The 11318-nt window shown below is 46.6% G+C and overlaps 1 protein-coding gene across 2 annotated transcripts in view; it reads right to left on the bottom strand.

Annotated features, from left to right (window-relative positions):
- The window catches only part of VDR (vitamin D receptor), a 100368-nt gene continuing 89050 nt past the window's right edge, over nucleotides 1-11318 (bottom strand). For both annotated transcript variants that reach the window (XM_026660753.2, XM_026660752.2), the window contains exons 5-10: nucleotides 9784-9968; nucleotides 8137-8242; nucleotides 6470-6641; nucleotides 5497-5648; nucleotides 3810-3926; nucleotides 1-2861 (exon numbers count right to left, since the gene is read on the bottom strand). In XM_026660753.2, the coding sequence (XP_026516538.1) occupies nucleotides 2602-2861; nucleotides 3810-3926; nucleotides 5497-5648; nucleotides 6470-6641; nucleotides 8137-8242; nucleotides 9784-9968 (992 nt within the window). In that variant the 3' untranslated portion in view covers nucleotides 1-2601. The remainder of the gene's footprint in view (nucleotides 2862-3809; nucleotides 3927-5496; nucleotides 5649-6469; nucleotides 6642-8136; nucleotides 8243-9783; nucleotides 9969-11318) is intronic.

The raw sequence follows: 11318 nt of genomic DNA on the forward strand, positions 1-11318 counted from the left end.
GGGTATTCACCCACGAAAGCTCATGCTCCAATACGTCTGTTAGTCTATCAGGATTTATTTACCACAATATCTCCAGGGATTTACTTATCATTCCTATAGCCTTTTTCTACCCCGATGGGAGGAATTACTTTGGTTTCCCTTTGAAGATTCTATATAGAGGCTTAAACATCTGCATTTCATAATGCTGTGTCCCAACACACGCTGTGCTGTACAGACATGCACTTGAACTATGCACTTTTAAAATGACATTCAAGTACTGAGATGCCTAAAAAGTAGATGACATGCCGGGTCTCTATGCCAATCTCAACTTCAGCTTTCTGGAAAGTTTACTCAGTAAAGAGGTTTGCCTATTTATATTTAATCAAGTCATTTTATTAAACATCATTATTTAGGGCTCCCTCTTGCAGAGCCGTGGCAGTGAGCACAGCGGAGACAGTTGGCATTTCAGGCATAAGGCAATACACAGGAATCAGAGGAAAGGCATAATTTAAACAATAGAAATACCCTGATTTCACATAACCCAGAAGAATATATTTGTGGAATCTGCAGGCTGAGTTTCTTCCAGAATTATGAAATAACTCTTCTTTTTTAAAAAAGGAAACATTTCTTCTTATTCCAAATCTCACAATCTGGGGGAATGCACTCTCCTACAATAAGTGCTTGGAGGTTTTGGCATATGGGATAAACTGTTTTAACACAAAAGGCCACTGGCAACTTCCTGAGAGCTGTATAGGGTTAACCAAAGTGCAACACAAACCTTCCCACATTAGTGCAAAAGACAGAGAAAGCAACACCATTGCCATGCTGTAGCCACCCAACACAGGAGCACGAACACAGAGCTTCAAAGCCCAATTCTGATTCTTTAGCATTAGGAAAATGAGCAACTTGTTTACAAAGGCGGCGGCGGCAGCAGCTGCTAAAGATGCACATTAGCAGATGGAAAGTAATTTTCCTAGTACACAAAACAGAACCTGACCCAAACATTCTCTGCACACCCAACAACTGACACACGAGGGACTGAACTAGAGGGATTTTCTTTGCTCTTGCGTCGTTTGGTTTTCCTTGGCTGGCAGATTTTTCTGCAATCTTTCTTGCCCTCTTAATAACACTTGACCTGCCACTATTGGAGGCCCCGGAGTGGATACCTGCTTCACTCCAAAATGGATGCTATCGCTAGCCCCTATCATTGCCTATGTTTGTACAGGGACCCCTGACACAACAGAGTCGGTGTCCTGTAGTGCATTGAGAGCAGGACTCCTACATAGCACAGGAAAATTCTGGAGAACTCAGGATGAAAGACTGGGTTCATCTCAGGCCTTAATTGACTGTGATGCAATGCTATGCACAGCTTATTGGCTGCTTTGCCCCTTTCTTATTTCTTAGTTCTAAGAAACCAGGACTCCTCTTGTAAAGACTGAAATCTTGCTGCAAACAGGACATTTCAGGGCAGGAAGATGTGAGATTAATCCTTCCCCGCTTAATTCTTACTGAGTTATCCCAAGATATTGCACATTTAACAGGCTTGGCAAGTAATCTGTTAAGAAGCTATCTGATAACTGTCCAGCAGACACCAAGGCCCAGAAACCACCCCACTGGCCACCCCACAGGCTGAAAGGGATCTTTTGTTCCTAATTGATTATCTGATGTCTCACCTCGACAGTTGGCAACATCAACATTGAAACAAAAATGGTACAGCGTGTTGATGAGCATGGATTTTCATGCTTTTAGCTATCCATCCTGGGAGCCCAAGAGACAGTCTTCACTCTATCACAGATCAAGGGGGAAACTGGCAGAGACCACTTCCAGTCTGGCTACCTCTCAGAGCAACTCAAGAGACTAGTAACCTTACAAATATCCCATTCATTCCTGTCACATTAACAGGGGGACACAGACCACAATGTGCCATTGCTTCTGAGATCTTCAGCTTCTACACAGCGGGCAAATGGAGATTTCTCTCAGAGATACAGGAATTGTTCTCCTCTAAGTACATTTTCCTATTTATTTTGAGACTAAGATATTTCTATACTTTGCAGCCAGTTGTGGAGGGGGTGGGGGCATATGCTGGGATCATTCAGCTGGCTCTGGGGTGGAACGAGCCAGCAATTGTGCACCAACAGCACTTGGGCAGCAGGCTTTAGGAAGGAGTAACTAGAGAACTGTTCTCTCTCCACACACAGCATTAGGGGTTCATTGAAGCCCTGAATTCTATGCTCACCCATGAAATCTCAGTCATTTCCTCCCGACTAGTGGCCTGACATTTCAGTTTTTACTTTGTAAAACAAACCAAAAAAAGTGGTGGTTTCAAGAAGGCCCCAATCTGAAGGCAGCCTTGAAACAGCCATGAAGGGATATGTGAGTTGGTTACAGAAGAAAGGCAAGTGGAAAAGCCACTCGCTGGGGAAAAAAAAGCAGCTTAGCTGGTTGGCTGCCGCTCTGCAGCAAGCCAACCCAGGTGACTGAAGATGTGCAGAAAACACAGTCCTCTCCAGTAGTGTGAAACTAAACTGTGTCTATATACAAACCCTGGTTAAGGGTCACAGCCCTCTGCTCACCAGGCTGACTTATCCCTTTAATTCTGGGTGTGCTGTCCTGCGTCCTAAGTCAGGAGAGTTCATTGCCAAAAACCTCAAGGACCAGCGGGGTGAGCTGCATGCTGTGTTCTGGCTTGAAGGAAAGGCAGTGGTACTGTTTGGAATGCTCCTCATTCAGGCTCCGCAGGTCTGCCAGCTTCTGGATCATCTTGGCATAGAGTAAGCGGTTGCCCGGGGGAGGGTGTTTGCACAGAATGTAGGTCTGGAGGACTTCGGAAAGGCGGTCTTGGAGGGACTCCACCAGAGAAGTGTCCTGCACGCCAGGGCGGTCTAGAAATCAAAGCAAACAATTCATGTCATGTGAAAGGTTTAGCTGGTTAGTACTGTCAGGATGGTCTAAGCATAATCCTGCTTCAGTGCGGGGGGACGACCTCTCCAGGCCCCTTCCAGCCCGACGTTTCCATCATTTCTTGCTATCGCCTCTTGCCTATTTAAAAGAATGCAGGATGCACACCTATGCCAGGCTCTAGGCGTCTGATTGTTACTGCCACATGTCAGACTCAGCTGCATTGCATCATCATGTCAACAGAAACAACCAGCCAGACACCCACTGAAAACTCCTTTCCCCTCCCTCAGTTAGGAACCTCAAACAGAGGTTTTTGGCAGCATGCCACTAAATTGGGTGCTATTTCAGACCAAAGAGGGGAGCAAGATCCAGAATCACAGAGCCCTCACATGGAACACCCGTTAGCTGCCCCCTCTCTTTTATAAGAGGGGGAGCCAGCTTGGGTGCCCCCTGCTGATAGCCGCTGTGGCAGTATGGCACAAGGAGAGAAGCGATCCCTCACGCAGGCCAGTCCCAGGTCATATAGGGCTTCACGGGATAGAACTGACACCTTCAAATCCACGGGAAAACCGATAGGCAGCCAGCGCAGATCCCAGAGCACTGCTGTCATACTCCCAGCGAGATGCTCCACTCAATAAGGGAGTCACTGTTCTGCACTGGCATCAGTCTCCGAATGGTTTTAAGGTGTAGCCCCACACACAGCACCTTGGCAAACCATGTTTGATTCTAGGTCTCTTGCTCCCTGGCTCGGCAGTGGCTGTGAGGGCTGCAGTGCCTTCCTTGGGCTTGGATCAGGCTCCTATAGACGGCTGGTGGTTAGCTTTATAGGCCCTGGCTGAGGGCAGCAGCCCCACTTCCTCGCTATAGTTAAAAACAGCTATTGGTTATTGGCTCTGAGCATGGAACATGCAGACAGACAAAGTTTCTCTTACCAGGGGAAAGGATGCAGATGCCCATCAGGAGCACATGCTCCTCTTCATGAAGGTTCAACTTCTTTAAGCCAATCTGAAATTTCACAAGTGGTTCTAGCAGTTCCAGGCTGAGACCAGCTAAAAGACAAAACACAGAACATCCTCCAGAACAGTCCTTTCTACCTCTAGGAAATCAGATCTCCTAAAAGTCAACTGCTAAGTGAAAACAAAGCCAGAGATATCAAGGATATCTGCAACCGGGTCCCTTCAACGCAGGGAGTTTGGTCAATGGGAGAGGAGCTAATAAGTGGTTGAAAATTTATCAGTTCCAAATTCTAGTTCTCATGAAGCAATTAAGTGTTTGTCATACAGCTCTAATTACACCTGAGTGTGTTACTCTAATCATGGGACCTCCTTCACTCCTCCCACAGCTTTATCAATGCACCTCATTTCGAAACCTACAACCCTCCCTATATCTTATTTCTGGGCCTCTCTCCTGTGGAGACTTGCTAAATAGTAAGACTTTGGAGCAGGGACCTTGTCTTTATATCATCTAAAGCATCTTAGCATGCTGCTGGTGCAATGCACATTAAAAGTGAATAATTTTAGGAGATAGGAGAAGGAACCAGTGGCGCTTGAGGATCTTGGAAAGCGCAGCATTCTGATTCCTAGTTAGCCGATTTGCAAAAGGAGAGTGTGTGGGTTTACAACAGTGCTAGACAGTCATTTTATTCAAGTGTCACATTTGTGTGCACACTCGCTCAGCTTTCCAATGATTTTTGCAAATAGAGCATTTCCAAGCATTGTAACAGTAGCAGGTTGTTTTAAGCCAGCTGCTCTTGAAACAGGAATCTCCCAAGTGTAGTAAACAAATGACAGCAGCAGGGACTGCATTGCTGGAAGCTCAGATTTCAAGGCCAAATTGATCTAGGGTAAGTGGCTGGTCTCTTGGGACTGGGAGCAACCTCATGTGGTGTGATTTTTGGTTTCAGAGATTTTTTTTTTTTAAATCACAAAGTTTAGTTTGCCAAAGTGGGTCATGACCAAGTTTTAATGGGGTTGCCAGGGCTGGCTTAGACTTGCTGAGGCCCGGTGCCAAAGCTAAAGCCCAAGGGCTTCAGCCCTGGGCGGCAGGGCTCAGGTTACAGGACCCTTGCCTGGGGCTGAAGCCTTTGGGCTTTGGCTTTGCCCCCCTGGCCCGCGCCGCTTCCGCAGCTCCCATTGGCCGGGAACAACGAACCACAGCCACTGGGAGCTGCGGTTGGCCGTGCAAATGTAAACAAACTGTCTGGCGGCCCGCCAGCGGATTGCCCTGACGGGCCGTGTGTGGCCGGTGGGCCGCAGGTTGCCCACCAGGGTACTAATGGGTATTATTTTCAGATGACTAGTTAGGCTGTTAAATGTATGAGCCCCATGGGGCTCAAGTAGAATGTAAGGAGTGTGAGGGCCTTGTGCTAGGGCTCTGCTCAGGGATGAATTACATGGCAGTACCCAATCCCAGCTAACATCACCTTAACTTTGCATTCCTTGAATTGGTGCGGATCTCAATTTGCATCCGCAAAGTGGTATTAAATTATATTAAATGCAAAAATCTATGTTAAGTGTGGGGAAATCCGATCCAGACAAATGTATTAAGCTTCAACAAGCAACAAAGCTGCCATGGACCCATGCCGTGCTTTGGATACGGGGGTAGCCAGAGCTAATTTACCTTGGGTAACGTCATTGATTTGGTACTTGAATTCATTGCCTCCACATGACCATGCCATATCCTCCATGGAAAACGACTGGTTTGAACGAAGCATAATGATTTCAATGGCGCTGGACTTCAATAAGGCAATCTGGTCCTCTGCCGTCAGTTCCCTGAGCATTGGAAGGGAGGGGGAGACAATAATCAGTGAGACTTCAAGTAAATCTAACACCAGCCCTCCAGTTAGCTCGGCAATGGACCTGCAACCAAATGCCAGCCATACAGATAATGTCTTCTGGCTCACCTCCAAGAGCAGCCTTTTTGGACTACAGAAATACAGAAGAAGTAGAATAAAGTCCAAAATTCCCGTTGGTGGGTCATTTGGAAATTAAATGAACTTAAACTTAAACTGCAGATACTGCAGTTCACCCAGGATGAAATGCTTAAGGGAGTTAGAGTCAGGAAAAGGGACCTTGTATAGCTTTTTTTGTAACCTGGAATTAGTCTCTCTCACTTGCAATATCCCCTTAGAATTGTGAAAACAACAACTTCTCCTATTGTCATTCCTATTTGAAAAGCTTGTATTTTTCTGTATTTCTCACAGAAATGACGACCATCTTTTAAAAAATTATTTGTGTTGCAGTAGCACCTACGAGTTCTGGTCATAGACGCTAGGCGCTGTACAGAAGCAGAACAAAAAGGCTCACACATTCTTAAAGTTAGGCATGTGCTTAAGTGGTGTGCTGGATTAGGGCCATTGTGGATAAGGCTAGGGAAGCAACAGGAAGAGAAGAGTCAGTGATGGCTTCAGCGGAGGTGGTGCTGAGCTGTAGAAGGATCAAGAAAGAAGAATGCTTGGGCTTAAGGCAGCAGTAGAGATGAGACAAGTTTAGGAAAATGAACAAGCAGCATAAAGCAGGAAAGACACGGAGTGATTTCAACCAAAAATCAAAGCAACGCCTGCCAAAACTTCTGGGAACAAACCCATCCTTACCTGAACCCTGGGATCATTTTTGCAAAGCCAATCACTTTCTGAATGCTGTAGCTGACAAGGTCAGCCAGGTGAGGTAGCATGGAGAGGTGCGAGAGGTTAATGCCCATGGGAGGGCTTTCGTCAGAGTCCTCATTCAGTGCCATGTTGGAGAACATTCTATGCTCTACAGACTCTGCGGAGGGGAAAGAGGTTGGTATTTATCTTGGCTGCATGGTTTCCCCATGATAGGAAGTTTGTTCTTCAGGATAAAAATCAACCAACAGGAGAGAGTCAAAATAAATAACTGCACAACCAGAACATTTGTATCCCAGGCCATGGGCACCACCTGCACCTTGCCCTCAGGGGGCTTAGGCTAGGGAATATTTTAGCAAAAATAAGAGAGAGGAAGAGTATGCAACAATCTGTGTTTGAGTGAGCTGACTCACGCTACAGGGATCTCAGCTGTCCTTGGAAAAGGAGCTTCCAGGAGCCGCTGTGGCACAATTAGGAGAATTTGGCAATCAAAGCAACACTAAAGCTCTGTTTATTTTGAAAATCTGCCTCGCATTCACCCACATCTCTCACCTGGCACTGTCACCATCTGCCTCCCAGCAGTCTATATCCCCACCTTGCCTAGTAACTCACATCACCCCATTGCACCCCACACCCAGGCGCCAATATCCCCTGTGTTCTAATCCCCCTGCTCCCTGATACCACCCCTGCAACTATTTACCCCAGCCAGTCTTCTGCTCCCTGCTCTTCCCTCACCCCATTCCCCAGCTGTTTACTTATGTGCTATCCTCTCCCTACTTCACCCCACAGCTCCCTCCTGTTCAACAAAGCCATATACCTACAGCAAACCCTTCCCAGTGAGGCCTCCATGGGTTCCTCTCCATCCCTGGCTTTCTCTCCATCCGGTCTCCATCTAAAGCAAACCCCCTCCCATGGTGGTCTCCTGCTCTCTGTAGCATCCCAATCAACCACCCCGCCTCCGAGCCAGGTTCTCTCTTGCTCTCTAAAATCTGCAGCACCATTGGACTGGCGTAGCATGGAGCAGAAATGCACAGTAGTTAACGCAAAGATATTTGCTTGAGGGTTTGCTCAGGCGATGCCCGGTAGAGCAGCTGTCCTCTGCCATTACCTAGTCCCTCCCAGCCACACGGCCCTCCAGGCAGAGTTGCTGCTTCAGGTTTGGTGCAAGAGGGGATACCTCTGATACTCAACTCCCCTCCCTCTGAGGGATTGTGGCCACTTGAGCTGTTTCCCTACTCCTTTCACCCCGCACTCTGCGCCAGCAAGCGGCAGAGAAGACTGGGCCCTACGTCAGTGCTCAAGGATCTGGGCTCCTTAGGAGATGTTACAGCGTGGTCTTGCACTGGAAGCCAAATGTGGAATTAGGCCATGATCCAACAAAACATTTAACACACTTAACTTTAAGCACACGAGCAATCCCCCTGGACTTCAATGGGACTATGCATGTGCTTACTGTTAGGTATGTATTTAAATGTTTGGCAGGGTTGTGGGGGAAGGGGTTTCATTTCTTAAATGAAGGACACGAAGAGTCAGAACTGACAAACTGTGTCAAAATAACAGTTATTTAAAAAACCCATAAATTGCTTAAATCCCTAGTCTGATTTATCCGTGTGACTATCACTTGTAGGGGAGTAATCCAGTAGCACGTATAATACCTGGAGAACAATTGAAGGTATCTGAGGAGTCTTCTGATGAGGAGCCATACGTTAGCACCGACGACGATCTAGTTATTCTTTTGCTTGAGTTGGCTCTCACCGGAGGCTGGAACAGAATGCAGGGACTGATTATACCTCTGAGAAAGTGGGTTGACAAAGGAACACTGCATTTTTCTTTATTCTCTGTGTCCTCCCAGGTAGAGGGGCACACTTCTTAAACATAGTCCTGGCCAAGGATAAGGGTGCAATCCAGTGGACTATAGGATTTTGGGGGAGAATTTCCAAAAGTGCTCAGTGTTGGTCTACCTCTGCTTCCATTTATTTTGATGGGAGCAGAGTTGGACTGGTGCTGAGTGTTTTTGGAAACTTCACCCTAGGTCTTTTCCTATCTCTATTAGATTGCTCAGGTCATTCCTGGCTGACGCTGGACTGCTTCCTACGATACTCTGTCCAACGAGTAAAATATCATCAGGTTTTCCTCCACCACCACGGGAAAGGGCAGGTTAGTCAATTGTTCCTGGGATGGTAAGTTGTCATGACAATGTTGCAAGGCTGATTTAGAAGTATTTTAAAATTCACTACCAATAGTTTCAACCATGTGTCCTCTTTTGCACTGGGACATTACTTTCTAATTCTGTTTTGTTGTGAATCTTCTGGGTTTAAGACACATTAATATAATTCTTTAATTAAAATTACCTAGTAATTGTGTTAGAGATCTCAAAACTAACAGGGTAGATACATTAGGAATATTAGTAACTTAGGTTTAGGTTTTTCTTCCAATTTTAAGCTACTAGTGTTCCACTTCCTGGCCCAGATCTTTGGTTGTGTGAATCAGCCTATCAATGAAGCACTTTTCAAGGGGCGGCACTCCAGGATTTTTTGTTGTTGTTGTTGTGTTTTTTTTTTGCTTCGGTGGCAGCACTCCGGCCTCCCCTCTTTATTTTTTTTTTTTGCTTGGGGCGGCAAAAAATCTGGAGCCCGCCCTGGTTCCAGAGTCCTTGTGTACCACCGAGGAATTTGACTAATTCAATACACATGTAGGCTCTGATTTGACCTATAGTACTTCTCTCATGGATGGCAACTGGAATGGATTCATACATTTTAAGGTCAGAGCTTAGGGGATCATTGTGATCTAGTCTGATCCATAGGCGCTGACTCCGTGGGTGCTCCGGAGCTGGAGCACCCACGGGGAAAAATTAAAGGGTGCTCTATACCCACTGGCAGCCAAGCTCCCCCAGCCCCCGCCTCATCTCCTCCTCCCTCCCTGAGTGCACCGTGTCCCTGCTCCTCTGCCTACCTCCCAGCGCTTCCCACCTGCCCGCCGCCAAACAGCTGTTTGGCAGCGTTAGCACGCTCGGGGCGGGGGGAAGGGGGAAGAGGGAAGGAGGAGCAGGAATGTGGTGTGCTCAGGGGAGGAGGCAGGGCCGGGACAGGGATTTGGGGAAGGAGTGGGAATGGGGCAGGGAGGGGGCGGAGTTGGCACTGGGTCATGGTATGGAAGAGGTAGAGACTACAGTACTACTTTAGCTTATCTATTAGAATTATGGCACTGCCTTCTACCACCACCAGAGGTCCTCCTAGTAACAGCAAACGGGAAGTCTTCTGCACAAAAGAGCTAAGGGAGAGAAAGCAGGTCCTGGAACATACTCGGAACTGGGTGAAGTCAGAGTAGGTTGGGTCATAAGTTTTGCGATGGGCCTCGAGAAGAATGTCAATGACTTTCTGCTGCTCCTCTGATAATTTGGGCTTCATGCTCTCTTTAAGAGCCTCCTCCTCCTTCCGCTTCGTTATCATCTCTCTCTTCCTCTGGACCTCCTCATCTGTCAGAATGACTGTTTACAAACATGTGGTAAGGGGAAGAGAATGAACACAAGTCAAAAATCAACATCCTGGAATTATCTACAAATACCTAGAAACTGGGTAATACCAAAAGTCATTGCAGTAGATTACTCTGGAGCTCACTTCTGAGACAATACCCTGTCCCTTTCGTATTGCTACTTAATAATTAAACCTGTATTTTCTCCCTCTTGTTTTAAATCTTCTGAATTAGCAGGTCACCGCTTCCTGCTGCTATTTAAAGCCTGATTCAGCAATGTCACATCTCCCATAATCCTAGGAAAGCATTTGATCCACTGTTTGATGGAATGATAAAGAGAGAGGTGAGGAATATTGGCATCACCATACATGTTCTAGATTCCAGCCTTGCAGCTTGTTGCATGTGGGTGAACTTCTGTGGAGAGCCCCAAAAAAGTCTGCAAACTGCCTTGCTCAGACCCAAAGAGGTTGGTCCATTAAAAGATATCACCTCACCCACCTTGTCTCTTTGCTCACTCAAGGCCTAGATCCTGCAACTGATATTAAGAACATAAGAACAGCCATACTGGGTCAGAACAATGGCCCATCTAGCCCAGTATCCTGTCTTCTGAAAATGGTCAGTGCCAGATACTTCAGAGGAAATGAATAGAACAGGGCAATTTCGAGTGATCCATTCCAGTCATCCAGTCCCAGCTCCTGGCAGTTGGAAGTTTAGGGACACCTGGAGCCTGGGATGCATCCCGGACCATTTTGGCTAATAGCCATTGATGGTTTTCATTAGCTTATCTTTTTGGAACCAAGTTATACTTTTGGCCATCACAACCTTACATGGAAATGAGTTCCACAGGTTGACCCTGTGTTATGTGAAGATAAGTACTTCCTTTTGTTTGAAACCTTCTGCCTTAGTATGTTCTATCCCAAGGCACGTACAATATTTAAAAAAAAAAAAGTATTTGCAAAAGAACTATGCAGTGTGGTACCTAGCAGGGCCGCCCAGAGGATTCAGGGGGCCTGGGGCAAAGCAATTTCGGGGGCCCCTTCCATTAAAAAAAAGTTGCAATACTATAGTAACATGTATTTGGAAATGTAAAAAATAACCAGTGAAATACATTCCAAAATTAATTTTTAATAATTTGAAAATACACAAAATACATTATTAAAAACATTAAATGCTTTAATGGGATATATACATTTGCAATTACATAATGGGCTGTCGCTGGGTGATGGTTGGTGCCAATGGGCTGTCGCTGCCTGGGGGTGGCGCTACTGTTGCCCAGGGCTGGGTGGGGAGCTGGGCTCTAGGTCGGGGGGTGCCCGGCTCAGAGGGGCTGGGCTTGGAGCTGGGGGTCAGGACTGGGGGGGGGGGG

Source organism: Terrapene carolina, unplaced genomic scaffold (genome assembly GCF_002925995.2).
Source record: "Terrapene carolina triunguis isolate 2854851 unplaced genomic scaffold, T_m_triunguis-2.0 Scaffold836, whole genome shotgun sequence".
Classification (NCBI taxonomy): Eukaryota; Metazoa; Chordata; order Testudines; family Emydidae; genus Terrapene; species Terrapene triunguis.